General features: G+C 44.9%; 1 protein-coding gene across 4 annotated transcripts in view; it reads right to left on the bottom strand.

Annotated features, from left to right (window-relative positions):
* LRMDA (leucine rich melanocyte differentiation associated) overlaps positions 1–14,730 on the bottom strand; it is a 1,103,079-nt gene that overhangs the window by 417,739 nt on the left and 670,610 nt on the right. For 3 of the 4 annotated variants that reach the window (XM_074382445.1, XM_074382446.1, XM_074382448.1), the window contains one exon: positions 11,993–12,115. The exons of the other annotated variant lie outside the window; for it this stretch is intronic. In XM_074382445.1, coding sequence (XP_074238546.1) covers positions 11,993–12,115 — 123 coding nt within the window. The remainder of the gene's footprint in view (positions 1–11,992; positions 12,116–14,730) is intronic. 4 annotated transcript variants of the gene reach the window in all.

Below are 14,730 nucleotides of genomic sequence, written 5' to 3'. Positions count from 1 at the left end.
CATAATGGCTGCACGGTGAGCATCCACTTGGCATTTCTTATGTGAGCAATTTTGTATCCACATGGTTGGCTTTATGAGCAAGTAGCCTGAAAAGTCAAAATCTGCTCCCCAGGCAAACAGTCCGCCAGGTATCTGGACTGAGAAGTGGCCAAACCTTCAGCACAATCTGCTTAGGGTGGTTTTTGGTTGGCAATGGTATCGGGAAGAATGCTGAGAGCCTTTTGCCCAAGATGGCTCTTTTCTTATTCCATGCAGAGAGCCTGTCATAACCACTGCTCTCTTGTGGTTTCTAACATGCAACTCCACAATTCTGCCCATAGCTAAATGGCTCAGAGGAAAGCCTGAGCTAAATGCAACCCCTGCAATAGGCTGGTCAGCAATCCATGAGGCCCCTTAAGTGGAGAAACAAAAAAAACAAAATGTATTGCAAGATGGAAAAAGGACAGTGTGAGGGCAGAAGTGGAGAAACACAAAAAGAAACAGAAGCCCAAATGCAGAGAAGATAAAGGCAGTGGAGTGAGGATTAACAATTGGCTGGGATGAAAGACCCCAGCAGGAGCAGACTCTCTTCTCCGAATTTCCTTGCCATATTCCTTTTGCTATCTAAAAGAATCCTACCAGCTGTTCTCCAATTCCTGCAGCCACAGGTTATACACATGACACTGAGCAAAGCAATGTTTTTATGAAAAACAGAAGCCTTAGACTGATATATGCAGAATGCTTATGGGTTATCAGCAATTTTGAGTAAAAACAACAACAAAAAAAGCCAAAGTTATTGCATGAGAGTAGTAGTCAATCTAAGGTGTGGGAGGGAGAGGGAAAGCAGATCCTAGTTTCAGAGGCAACTGGAAAAGCCAGCTCCATCATGAACAACTGCAATGCTCTCGAGGCCACCCAAGTCCTAGAGCAGGCTTTTCTCATGAAGCTCCATCTCCAAGGCAGTCTGGGAATGTGTTAGTCAGGATATTCCCTCTCTCTTCAACCTGCTCGGGCATGTGCAATGAAAGGTCCTAAATGTACATCACTGCATTCCAAAGCTATCCAAGAACAAAAGGGAAAAAGAGGTGGCTTCGCAAAGTGCAGGCTTTATTACTCCCCCATCTTTCCTTAAGCCCTCTAGGAAAAGTTAGAATATATAGTCAGGACTTTGTATTGGCTTTTTCACCATTGACAAGGGGAGGAATTTTCTACAGGAGCAGGACAGACAAAACCTTCTGGGTTTATGCCCTGTGAGTAAACAGTGATGTCCTCTTCACAGAAACTGAGGAGATCAACACAATCACCTTGGGATGGCTTGCTTGAAGCTCTGTCCCTCCAGCTGGATGCGGTCCTGATGTGGGGCACAATCACCAGAAACCTGAACTACCCCTTCTGTCTCTCACGTCCTCCTCCTCTAGGTGAGAGACCCACCTGCTGGGACCCTCGCCCTCAACCTTCACTGTACTCTGGTTTCCCGCCTTGACAGATGGTAGGCAATTTTACTCTGGGCAGCCACTCAGGCATCAATGGTTCAATATTTTATTATTAAGCAACCTTTCATTTCAGGTGTGATACAATGAGAAACAAAAATATTCAAAATCTAATTAGTACATGCAACTTCCAAATATGTGTTCTGTAAACATAGCAAACTGTCCTCATAAATACTATCATATCAACATTTTGCTGAAGGGGAGGTCACCTCATTTCAAAGCGTTATGGATAATTTTGGAAGAATAATTCTCCAAATATTCTCCAAGCACAACACAGCCAAATGTAGGAAGAAATTCACCTGTCTCAGCTTCTCCCCAACCCTCCACCCACCCCTGCAGAAAAGGTGTTAACAGGATGAAGTGGAAATGGCTAATTTCTATTGCAGTCAGCTGACATGAATAAAATCAATTAAGCATTTGCAGAAGGGGGAACAAGAGAAATAAATACTATCTTATTTACTTCTTCAAAGGCCAAAAGAAAAAAAAATACATAATTTGGATCAGAAAAATAATCCAGATTCTAAATCCCCTTTGAGCTTCGGCTTCTTAAAGTTACTGATTTAAAAGATATTTCCTGGAGATACCTTCTTAGCTAAGTAGAAATATCATAATAATGATTCTATCACACATTTCTCTACTGACAATATGGCCCCAAACCCCTGCTTCTGAGACAAAAATGATGGGGACTGGGCAGCTCTCAGCTGCTGTTCATAAACTACCCACAAAGCAATTATCCACAGATGGTTGGTGAGATTATTTAAAGCAAGCGTCCCCAAACTTTTTACACAGGGAGCCAGTTCACTGTCCCTCAGACCATTGGAGGGCCACCACATACTGTGCTCCTCTCACTGACCACCAATGAAAGAGGTGCCCCTTCCTGAAGTGCAGCAGGGGGTAGGATAAATGGCCTCAGGGGGCCGCATGCGGCCCGCGGGGTCGTAGTTTGCGGACGCCTGATTTAAAGAATGGGCTGGCAAAGCAGGGACGTTCACTGTCCGAATGGTGAAACTGAGGCCCCAAAAGCGAGTCTCAGAGATGTGGGGAGCAGTCAAAATCTGAAAAGAATTCTGACTACTTAGCCTTGTTAATGCTCAGGGCATTGACCCAAACTCTGCTTACTGTGTGGCCAAAGGGGCTGGATTCAGGACATCCACAGGGAACTACCTCCCAGGGGTGTGGCCTGGTTCAATTACTATTGAGTTTTATGAGCAAGACCAGGATTCTTTCTATCAAAGACAAATAGCTTGCCAGAGGCATTTTGATAAGAACTTACCAAAATATAGCATTAGCTGTCTCCTGACACATTACTCCACTGTTTGTTCAAGAGCAGTGACATTTAAACAGCAGTAAGTGTAGAGGAGAGAGGGGCAGCCTGAGAAAAGGTGCGAGTTTCCTGTGTCCTGGTAGCATCAATTTCAGCCATGATATACTTGGCAAGGACTGTTATCAAGACACTGACACAGAGGGTGTCAAAGTGAAGGCGGGGGACCTCATCGTCTTGTTACCCGAGCAGATGAATTCTGGGTCATCCTGAGAAATCGTTACCAAGGGAAGAAAGCAAAATCCCAACCCCCTTTCATCTGGGCCACTGTGCTGTGAAGACTCTGGATTTGAGGAATACCTAGTACCTGATACCGATGGCAAAAGAAACAAATAGTAAACACAGAATGTCATGGTTGGGCCTAGAGACAATGGGAGAGGTGGCAGAAGAGAGAGGAGAGCAAAGGGGAAATGAGACAGGATAGAATGAAACAAGATTAACAAAAGGTTCAAAAGGCGGAGTGGGAGGGAAGAAATAGGGGAGGGGAAGAGACAAGCTTAAAGCCCTCTCACCACTTTGGTAGTTTTAATAAGATAGAGGAGGCTCATCTCTCACCCATCCACCCTTCAACCAGTTATTAATTCACTCTGCAAATATTTCATGCATCCCCTACCATGGCACAGAGTTTGAGATACATGGAAAAATGGCCAAGAATCTTTAAGCAAGCTTTGCCGCTGGCCTCAGCCAGGATCCCGCGCCTTAATGAGCACCAGCTTCTGAGACACTGCAGAATGCTGCCTCACACCCAGCTTTCAGTGAAAGAACTCCTTCCAGATAGATAGATTTAGAGAAGCAGGACTACCATAACCTACATTTTACAACTCTTATGTATGAAGCACACTGGAAGAACATTAACAGCAACAGTATCAACGGTTTCTATCTGCAGACCAATCAGCACTTTTCCGGGTTTTACACATATTGGCTTGTTTTGTTTTTCTGAGACAGGGTCTCATTATGTTGCCCAGGCTGCAGTGCAGTGGCATGATCACAGTTCACTGCAGCCTTTAACTCCCAGGCTCAGATGATCCTCCCACCTCAGCCTCCCAAGCAGCTGGACTGTAAGCATGAACTGCCACACCTGGCCATTTTTTTTTTCTTTGTAAAAATGAAGTTTTGCCATTATTTCCCAAGGTGGTCTGCCACCCTGGCCTCCCAAAGTGCTAGGATTATAGGTGCCTTGCCTTGTTAACCTTCTTAAGAAGGAGGGATTATTAGCCCCCAAGTCACAGACCCAGTAGAATTCCATCCCAGACCATGTGGATCCCAAGTCTGAGGTCTATTAGCCAGCACACTATGCTGCCTCCACCAGAGGACAGCATGGAGAATGAAGAGTTGTACTGATGGAAGGATTGCATGCCAAACATGAGACAGTATTTTTCTGAAACCCCTAATAAACAGAGTAAAATGCCCAGATCTGTGGTCCTTCGCATCATCCTAGATGATCCAGGAGACATAACAGAGGTGGAACCTTCATCCCTGCCCTGAAGGAACTTAGAGTCAGAGAAAACATTAATCTCCATGAACCCATGAGCAGAAAAATGATCTATTAAATGCAGAATCAGGTTTGCAGCCTTAGAGTTGGGGTGAGCTGAATGTGTCTCAGAGTCGGATCCAGAAAGCAGGCCTAACAACACTTAGAATTCATGTTCACCTCCATCCCTCATTTTGTAGGTAAGGAGGAGGATGAACTGGGGGAAAGGCCAACTTTGCACTATAAGAAAGACTTTTTATTTGCTAAAACAAGTTAGCAACAATAATAGTGGCTAAAATTTGTATAGCATTTACTATATACAGGTTTATTATAAGCATTTTCATATACGAACTCATTTAATCTCTGAACTAGGGACAGTTATCTCCATTTTACAGATAAGGACACAGAGACACAAAGAAGTTAAATGACTTTCCTAATGTCACATGACCATCAGGTGGCAGGGACAAGATTTGAACCTAGACTTCCCGGTTCCAAAGTCTTAAAAGATCCCACAGACAGGCAGGAGGAGGAGAACACCTCAAGGTGCGGATGGGTTTAAAAGGGCTGCTGGCACAGACTGAGCTTAGACACAGCCCAAGCAGGAGACAGTCTGCCACAGCAGATGATGGAGCATCCGATTCTGAGACTTAAGATAATCAGGTGTCCCTGGGCCTTCTGGGATGCTGCTCCTGGTCTTTCACACTCCCTTGAAGATACTAGAGATGACAGAAGATGCATTTGCTGTTCCCTCTGCCTGGAACTCTAATCTACCTGATCAAGGAATTGTATATCACATAGCGTCAGATTTCACCTTCTCTGAGAGGCCACCTCGGATCATCCTTCATGTAATAGCATGACCTCCTGCTTGACATATATTTATCTACCTATCTGTCTCTCTTACCTCCTCCCCTCCAAAATGCAAGCTCCTTGGACAGGAACTCGGTCTCTGTTCACTGCTGTATCTCCAGAGCCTCGAACAGTACCTGGCACATACTAGGTCTTTATAACTGGAATAAAGTAATGCATGATTCCCCCAATGGGAACCATAGCATTTAGGGGAGAAAAGAGGAGAGGAGTAATTGCTTCACTTGAGAAGCTCCAAAAATAATAAGAAAGACACTGATTGCTGTCTTTAGTGAGTTCCCAGTCTGACAAAAAGATGTTGACTCCACACAGAGGACTGAATCTAATACCGGATATCTGGTCCCCATCCCGGGGGAATTCACCATACTGGGGGAAACAGAAACAGTGCCTGAGCAGCATGGGAGAATGACAGTAAGGGGGGGAGGTTCTTCTCATTTCCTGACAACCCTCTCAAGAGTCAGTAGAGTTGAAATATGAAGCCAGGACACAGTCCCAAAATGGAGAAACCAAGGGAGGGCCATGTCCCCATCTGACCTGCACCAAACAGATGATGGGCAATTGTTGATCGACTGCTTTCTTGCCTTGGCCTTTCGGAAACCCAATTTTCCCTCCTTAAATATCCAATTCAGCTTCTCAAATGGAAACTCAAGCCCACAGAAATGGGCTGGAAATACTTAACTCTCACTGTCAGACAATTGCGTCATTAATCTTATCATTATCTAGTCTAATTAGAGAACTCCTTTCTCCTCTCCTTCCTCGTTCTTTCTACTCACCCTGTTCTCTCCCTATTGCCTTCTCCTTCATAGCTCGTCCTCCTCCTTGGAGATACCAGAGACCTATTAGGTAGGTCTCTCACATTTCCTAGAGCTGGCAAATTGAGATCCTGTGTGTGGGTGGTATGAGCAACACATACAGGCATCTCAGTATCAACTAATGTCTAAGATAAAGAATAATTAATCAAGAAATAAGTAATATTTTTATCTACCTACTCAGTTCCACAGCTAATTTTATCTCCCTCAAACAAAGCTAATGGTCTTGATTCAAGTCCCTGGTATGTACAAACTCAAAATAATCCTAATCTACACCAACCTATGAGGATCAGCATGTACTGTTTTGATGTCTATCATAGAACATCATTTCTTATGCTACCACTCCAGTTTTAAATATTTTCCAATGTATTGGCAAGATCCTATGTTTGTTGTTATAGTTTTTATTCTTATAAGCTACCTCAAATCATCCAAGAAACATGGAGGGGTATGAAAATTAAACATCAACCATACCTGGTCAGGTATGGTGGCTCACGTCTGTAATCCTGGCACACTTTGGTAGGTCAAGGCACGTGGATCACCCAAGGTCGAGCCTGCCCAACATGACAAAATCCTGTCTCCACTAAAAATACAAAAATTAGCCGCATGTGGTGGCACATTACTGTAGGCCCAGCTATTCGGGAGGCTGAGGTGAGAGAATCAATTGAACCCAGGAGGCAGAGGTTGCAGTGAGCCAAGATTATTTCACTGTACTCTAGCCAGGGTGACAGAGTGAGACTCTGTCTCAAAAAAAAAAAAAAAAAAAAAAAAAAAAAAAAAAATCATAATTCAACACATACCTGTGGAAATGTCAATGACAAATGGAAAATAAAGAATGTGTAATAGACAAAAACAGTACAGGAGAAGGCAAGAAAAGCTATTCAGGTAATTGAGTCAAGGAGGGGCTGCTCTAATGAGGACAAACAGAAAATATGAGGACTCCAGCATCTGGGAAGAGAAAAGCTGCAAGGATACAACAGAAACTGAGACCCTAACACCTGGGGGGCTTATCCACCCAACACCGGAACTGGGAGGCTCCCCTTCAGGCTTGAACTAGGTAACATAAAATGTGGCATTAAACACTGGTAAGAAACAACTGAAAAACCTCTTTGTCTTAACAGGTGCTTCATGATTAAAATATAAATGGACTTAAATTGAGATTCATCATGCCAAAACCATGATCAATTATTATACCAAACTGGGACATGCATTTTGGAGAAAGTCCAGAACCTCAGGAATGAACACAATTACAAGGTTCCAGAGTGTTGCGTTCCTGGAAGTCCCTTGGGAAAACATGTTTTCATGGGGTTGGGGGGAGAATCAGCCACTAGCCTTAAGATTGACTGTCCTCTGATGGAAGGAGGAGCATGAACATACTTTCCCCAGAAAGCGACAATAGCTCCCTTCTGAGGTTAGCATGGGCCATTCAGGGGAGAGAAATGTATGGTCACAACATAGGCAGAAAACCCAGTTTCCACATTTTCTCCCTGACCCTGCACATCTTAGAAGCTTGACATACTATATGGATCAGTAATAATAACAACAACAATAAGAAGCCCCTGTAGTCTCAGGGATAGATTTCCAGTCATTTTCCAGGTTCCCTCTTCATTTTTAACTTATTCCATACGCTTTGCTACCCACAGACCCCAGCCTCAGCAGCAGAAGCAGTCTATGCTGCCCTGCCATTTAAGTGTGAGGAGCCCCGGCTCTACTGAAGCTTGTCATCTTGCCTATTAGCTTGATGTCTTTATTCACAGACCATCTGTACCACCGAGAGATACAGAGGCAGCTAATGTCAATATGAACAAATGCCTCCTCTTTTACAAGAAATGTCAAACACAGGACAGGCTAAGAATGACCCCAGGAATACCAACAGATGTTCACTACAAGCCTCTCAAAAATCAATCCTTTCTACAGGGACTAATTAAGATAAAATAAGGAGCAAAAGTAAAGAAATTTGTGTCATATTATCAGGAACTTCATCCTCACTTTCCAAGCTCATTATGGGAAGATTGGCCTGTGCCCTTTGAAAAAATGCTAAAAGAGGGGCTGCAGCTACCAGGGCACCAGGGAGACCTTCATTCGCCTAAGTTCCAAACTGCAAAAAGAATATAACTACTTAAAAAAAAAAAAGCGTATTTGCACAGGCTGATTTTTCTGGGCTAGTTTCTTTAAACAACCATATACAAAAGGAATCCATTTGCAGATTCTCAAAAAAGAAAAAGATAAATAACAGGACAGAAAATATATGATTGTGATGTTTTTTAATGCAAAAGGGATTAAGAGGGCTTGGTACCCTGAGCTTGGGAGTCCAGGCTGATGGGGCCACAGAACAGGCTTTTCCTCCAAGATAAGTGAATGTTCTCCTGCACTACATTTTTCTTATATTTTCCTCCTTTATAAAAGGGCAGAATCTTGTATATGTGTTAGTCTCAAATGAACCTAAGTTTGCATTTCCTGAATTTTAAATACAGCTCATTTTTGCTTTAGTAAATAAGTATCTGCTACCTAGAATATTTGCTGTTCTTCATTAAACTATTTGTCACACGCTCTGATTGGGTAATAACATTAGCACACTACATCTTAATATAGAAGTTCTCAAACATTTTTCTGCCCAAGTGCTTGGAGGATGACTTTATAGAGCCCAACCCACTCTCAAGGGCTCCATTAAGGTGAGATTTGATTCTCCCTAAGCTAATTAACTCCACTCCACTCCTCTCTCCCTGCTCAAGAAATTAGAGGAAGGCAGCCAAAGTGAATCTGGTCTAATTTACATGAATGTACATTATTCACAAACTTCTATACTGTATCATTAGTTATCATTTGCTTGTGGCCTTTCTCATAATTCCCAGATTTTGCCAGTGAGTCACAGTGACACCCCAAAGTATCTTTAGGGCCTACTAACATCAAAACTGGGAGTTACCTCCACAACAGCATGGCTCTACCATGAAGTCTCTACCATAAAGCAGTGTGCAGAGGGAATGGGTCCTCTATCTTGAAAAAAATGAGGTTTTGCTGTGGGTGATGAAAGTCTGAATTTTTGGCATCTCAGCCTGTATAGCAATAGGAGAAAGTCTCAAGGACTTCATGATCCTCCAAAGCAACCGATTAACTCTGTACTAAAACACATCACCACTTCACCACCACCACCACACTACGCCAGACTGTCTGACAATATCCTAAGTACTACAGTAAAGGCTAAGTATCCACTTGGATCAGTCTGCCAAAGTTTGCTCAAATGTTTCTATCAGCTCACAGAAAGGTTTGGTCCTAGATGGTTCACTTTGACCATGGAAGACACTCAGCCTTATCTTGGTTGTATTTTATATGATTCACTCAAAGGCCACAGGAGCCAGTCTTTAAGTGACCGTTTTTGGAGCTCTGGGTCATTCTCTGCTTGGCCTGGTAAGGCTGTATGATGCCGAGATAAAACCCATGGCAAAAATCATATACCAGAGCTCTGAAGCCAATGAACATTTATTTATCCATAATTGATCCCTCAAAGCCTGTGCTATAGAATCATGGCCTAGGAAGAAGCCATCTCTAGGAGATGGTTATCCACTCTAAAATGCTGCCCAGAGGACTCTAAGAACTCTGGGAAGATTTTAGTATCCTTTGTACTTTACCCTCATGTGGGATATATCTCCCAGTTTGTCCCACAACTAGAAGAGCTATTTAAAGATAATTGACATCAAAATCCTACATAATCAACCACTGTCAGGAGACAGTTACGAATACGCCCTGGTTCGGTCTCTTTTTCAACCTACTTCCTCACTGACACAATTTAGGGAAATCCCATACAATCTCCGTTCTTCCTTCTCCCTCCTTTGTGATCATAACACCGAGTGCAGCTTTGCAATTAAGTCCACAGCTGCAACTCACTGAAGCATGAGTACTGTTGATATGGATAAAATCATACTGCAAGGTGATCTTTTTCCTAGCTAGCAAAGATGTCCAATTTGTAAACTCCTGCACTGGAGATCAGCAGATGTAGGAGGCTGGTCACTGCCTAGCCCAAGTTCTAACGCAGTTATTTTTACATGAACGTAAGAGCAAGAGTTAATGGATAGATGTGAATAACAAAGGGAACCTGGCAACTCTAGAGAGCCCTGGAAAATAGCTGCCGATGAAAGTTCTACCAGACCCCATTAGAGCCCTGGAATGACTCTTGAACGTGTGTAACAGACACATAGGGCATCAAAGGTGGAAAGAGAGAAGCCAGGCTTGCCAAATGAAACTCAACACAAACCAGTTTCCTTTTAATGTAAAAATGGCTACCCTCAGGACTCCTGTCAATCAAAACAGCTGCCTTGAGAGCATAGGCTCCTCTCAAAGTTGACATCTGGGAAGGCTGCTTGCCCAAAAGGACTTAATGAGACTCCATTTCAACTGAGGTTTGAACCTTCGACCGAGAGGTCAAAGTGCTTCCGGGGGGGGGTGGAAAGAGGGAATATAAGGAGAGTCAAGACTCAAGCCTCGCTGGGAAACTCACATCTAATGAAAAAGTCTGAGGCTTCCTACCAACAGATTCATCAAGGGTTTAGTATAGAAGCCTGGGGATCTAGTCTTGACTTCTCCCCAAGCAAGTCATTACCTTTTCTGTACTTCAGAATTCTCACCTGTAATCTAGATTACCTGAATTAGAGATTTCTACAGTTGACTTTAAATCTAAAAACCGTTAATTCTGTAAAACCATGTTAGTTTCCCATATTATCTTTTCTAAGTAGCATAGTGAAGACAGTCTATAGGTACTGGCCCCAGAAAGCAGTAAATTGAAATATCAGCTCTACCCATTTGATGTACTTAATCCTCCAGCAGAGTGGAGCACTTGTCCTAACGTGCACGCTTACACAGGCACAGGTGTGGGCATCTCACATTCATACCCACAGGGCCCGCAGGGGCCCCATCCCTTTCCATCTCAGAACATCAACCACGAGTGGTAACGTGCTGCGCCGCACTGTGCCTCCCACAAGTCCGAGCTGGCAGTACTTGGCGCACCGAGGACCTGGGAAACATCTGCAGTTTTGTGACTCTTCCTCGTTTCTATTCCCACGATGATCTCTGTGCCTGCTTGGATCAGAGAAAGGTCACCGGCTCCATCTGGCCGCCCTGCCCCCTCCATTCTCTCCCTCACCACTCCCGTCCCCCTTAGGAGTTTCTGCCCATTTTGTCACTTCCACCTGTTCTGACAGGTTCCCCTGCCTGACCCCAAGATAGCCCTTGGGGACATTAATCATATAACAGCCGGAGCCGTGAAAGAAACAAGGGTTTGGCTGGATACTGTTACCGTCTCTGTCACCTACTAATCATGTCCTATGACACGGAGGGGCTTAATCAGATGGTCTGCTCTCTCATTAATCATCCTGGGCTCACTCAAACTTCACAGAGAGATTAAAGTTTAGCTCCCTGGCTCCCCGCACCTCCTCCCATCTCATCCACCTCAAAGGCAATTTCACTAGGGGTAAGTCTCAGGTTGCTTTTGCTTTGCCAACTGGCAGGGCAACCTGAGGTGTCCAATGTCTATCAACACCACAGTGTTCAGGAGGACGACGATGACTCTCTGCTACCTTTCTATTCTCCCCTCTCAGCCTTGCCAATCCACATATAACGCAGAGACGCAATGATCAAAAACGCATTGAACGGGAAGGCAGGGAATCGCACATCTATGCCTGTACTGAAGAGTCAAATGAAGATTTATATCTCTATGAGCAATCTCCCTAACCACCTTAAACAATAAAGGAGTATATTTCTTGTGTTTAATCAATAGTAAGGAAAATTAAATACAACAATCATTTTTAAGTGACTCATTAAAACAGGCACTTGTGGTCCAACTGCCTGGAAATGGCCCCCACACGGGGAAAGACGCTCCCCTCTTAGGATTCCAGCCCAGGAAGCTCCTTACTTGCCACTCTATTGAAATGATAGCTTCCAGCAAGGCAAAACAGCTCGTATCCTTTATGAATGCTTTCCAGACCAAAATAAAAATGACTGAAAGGACCCTCCAAAAATACCCAGAATGTGAGAGTCAGAACACATTTCAGCTCAGCTGATTCATTCTTACCCTGTTTGCAATTTTCTGAGCTTCAAGGGGGACAAGCAAGCCCTGGCAAAGGCCTCCAGCAAAGGGCTCCTCTCCGAGTGTTGGTTTTGTACTTGCTCTGGGTGCTGTTGACTTTTGCAGTGCCTTACGATGATGGGAAACAAGGATAATATTTGCCCTCAGAGCCAGGAAAGAACAAATATTTTATCAACATCTAAATCATCTCTCATCTGGCCGGGGAGGAGACACTGAATGCTCAGCTGCACACACGTAAGCTGATGAGGGGACAGAAAGGGCTGCTTGGGGAATCTCCTACCTGTGTAAACTCGACCTATCAATACCTGGGATTGTATCCTTTGCAAAGAGCTCTCTGTGAAAATCCAAATTACCTGTCCTTCCAGGTGCCCCCAATACTACCTCTCATCCCAGAATGATTGCTGGAGTTCCAGTATGGGGCTTTTCATTTCCAAAAGGTGGGGCAGTTCTATGGCTATTTTGGGGTGAATGAGGGCTTGCCCTGTTATGTTTGTTTCCATTTACTGATCCTCTACCACTAGCCCAGAAATGACAGTAGGTGGAAACACTATCTTTCATTACACCAAGTATAAATAGTGTAATCTATCAGCGCCGTCAATCACAATGATTGATTACAGGCTGTCATAGAGAAGAGTGACATATTAGAAAAGTTTTGTTAACAATGCCTATTGCTAGTCAGCCTGCCACAGAGGCTGGTGATTAATGTGTTGTCAGCCTGTAATCCCACACCCTTGGCTAATGAGGCAGGAATTTATCATCTTTACAGAGTGGCAGATGTCAGGGAGAAAGGAATCCAAGTGCTGGAAACAATATACTTTTTCTTACTAGGCCTGACAAGTCTGACAGGCCGAAAAAAACCACAAAGCAGCTTTGTATAAGCACCAACTTAAAACGAGGAACTTTTCATTTGGCATCTTCACTTTAAATAGTGCTGCAAACCAGCCTAGATCCCTTCAGGAAAAAAGGGACAAGAAGAGAGGGGGGCACAATGCTGAGCTCTGTGAACTCTGCACCCCGTTCTTGACAGCCAGAGACCCCAGGAAAAGGTTGCCATGACAAGCAGACAGCCGTCTTTGGAAGAGAGGTCCAGAGTAACTTTTCACTTTTACCTGTGAACTTGTGGCTGGGAGAGAAACGCTGTGTGGAACGGAGGCTGGGACAGACACTTCCCTTCCCACTGCCTTGTGGGGCTTTTACCTGGAGACACATTTCCATTTCTAGAAGCATTGCCCTTTCTGCTATGGATGAGAAATGCGGAGGAATCTGAAAAAGGGGGGCCTTTCATTGGTTAAGAAAAAGCAATACGGTGTGAAGGGAGGACCCTTGGAAATTGACTCGCCAACACTCTGTTCTGATTTTAAACCACTCTCAGGTTGGTTCCCCCGCCCCCATCTTCTTTCCTCTCACCCATCTCTTCCATTTTTCATATAGGGCAGTGACTAAAAACTCTCCAAGCCCAAGAAATTCAAACCCAGTGGTTGGGGGGGGCGGAGTTTCTACAGGTTCTTTTAATAAACCGCTATGTCTCTCAGCATCCCACCCTCTCACTTGAATCTGCCAACCTTCCACAGAATTCTAATAACAGAGAAGACCCATCAGGCTAGGTGTTGGATCTTCTAAGACACTATGAGATGCTTCTGAATATTTCAACACCTACTAGAATGTCCATTCTGTTCCAAAGAACTCACCACACTGCCCCTCCACAGGAGACACCCAGTGTTTTCCATGGAGGATGGAAGAGATTTCTGAACTACAAGACTTAACAGTCCTCTCCCTACTGATGCATTCTGCCCATGCTCGGGCCAGCAGGAGGAAGTCAAAGGCAAAAGGCCTCGCTTAAGGAGGTTAAGTCCTCTGGTTTGGAAACTTCTTGGTACCAGTGTTCTGTGAAGGCTTAATACGTTGTTTATTCTCATGTCAGTTTTCCAGGCAGGGGCAAAATTTAAGCGGCAACATTCTAAGGGAGGTAATCCTTTTTTAAACACAGATACCTCTGCTGATATTCACCACAATGCAAAAAGAAAAAAGAAACAGCAACCAGAGGAGAAAAACTCTGCCTTCTGTCAACAGCACCCTCAGGCTAGAGCACACAGCAAAGCATTAAGTAATTTAATCTCCAAAAGGCAGCGTTCTGGCGTTAAGACTGCATTGGGGTCTCCGGAGCCGGACCCACCCAGTGCAGTGAGAGAGGGGTTTAGTGGGCCAGAAACACACATGCCCAGAAGGAAACCCAGGGCAGTACCAGGGCCTCTTGGGGCGTCCCCAGATCCAAGGTCTAAAGGCTGCCGACCTGGGAGACCTTCCCCCGACAGGCTTAGGGTCAGGCGCTGGACAGCTGAGGCTCCTCGTGGAAGCGCCCCCTCCCCACCGGCTGTTTGGGGGATCCGTGCAAGAGGCGCGCCGAACCCTGATGCTAATCAGGCGGCTCTGAGTGAAGGGTGACAGGGCCGGCGCCGGCTCCACTCTGCCCAGGCCCCGCCGTCCTGGCCACAGATCTCACTTAGCGATAAGCCGGGAGCTGCGCGGACGCCCCCTACCCTGCTCCTGCATGCCCCGGTGTGCTCAGGGAGAGGGGCTGAATGAACCCCCAACCCAGAGCCTCCTGGCAGAAAGGAGGGTGCTCGGTGGGGCTCCCCCAGCTCATTCCTCGCCGCTGCAAGGAGGCAGGCCCCGGTCTGCCCTCCAGGCCGCCAGCCCCTCCTCCGGCTCCCCGGCTCGCTCAT

The sequence above is a fragment of the Saimiri boliviensis genome, chromosome 12 (genome assembly GCF_048565385.1).
Source record: "Saimiri boliviensis isolate mSaiBol1 chromosome 12, mSaiBol1.pri, whole genome shotgun sequence".
Classification (NCBI taxonomy): domain Eukaryota; kingdom Metazoa; phylum Chordata; class Mammalia; order Primates; family Cebidae; genus Saimiri; species Saimiri boliviensis.
This window is presented reverse-complemented; position numbering and strand designations above follow the sequence as displayed.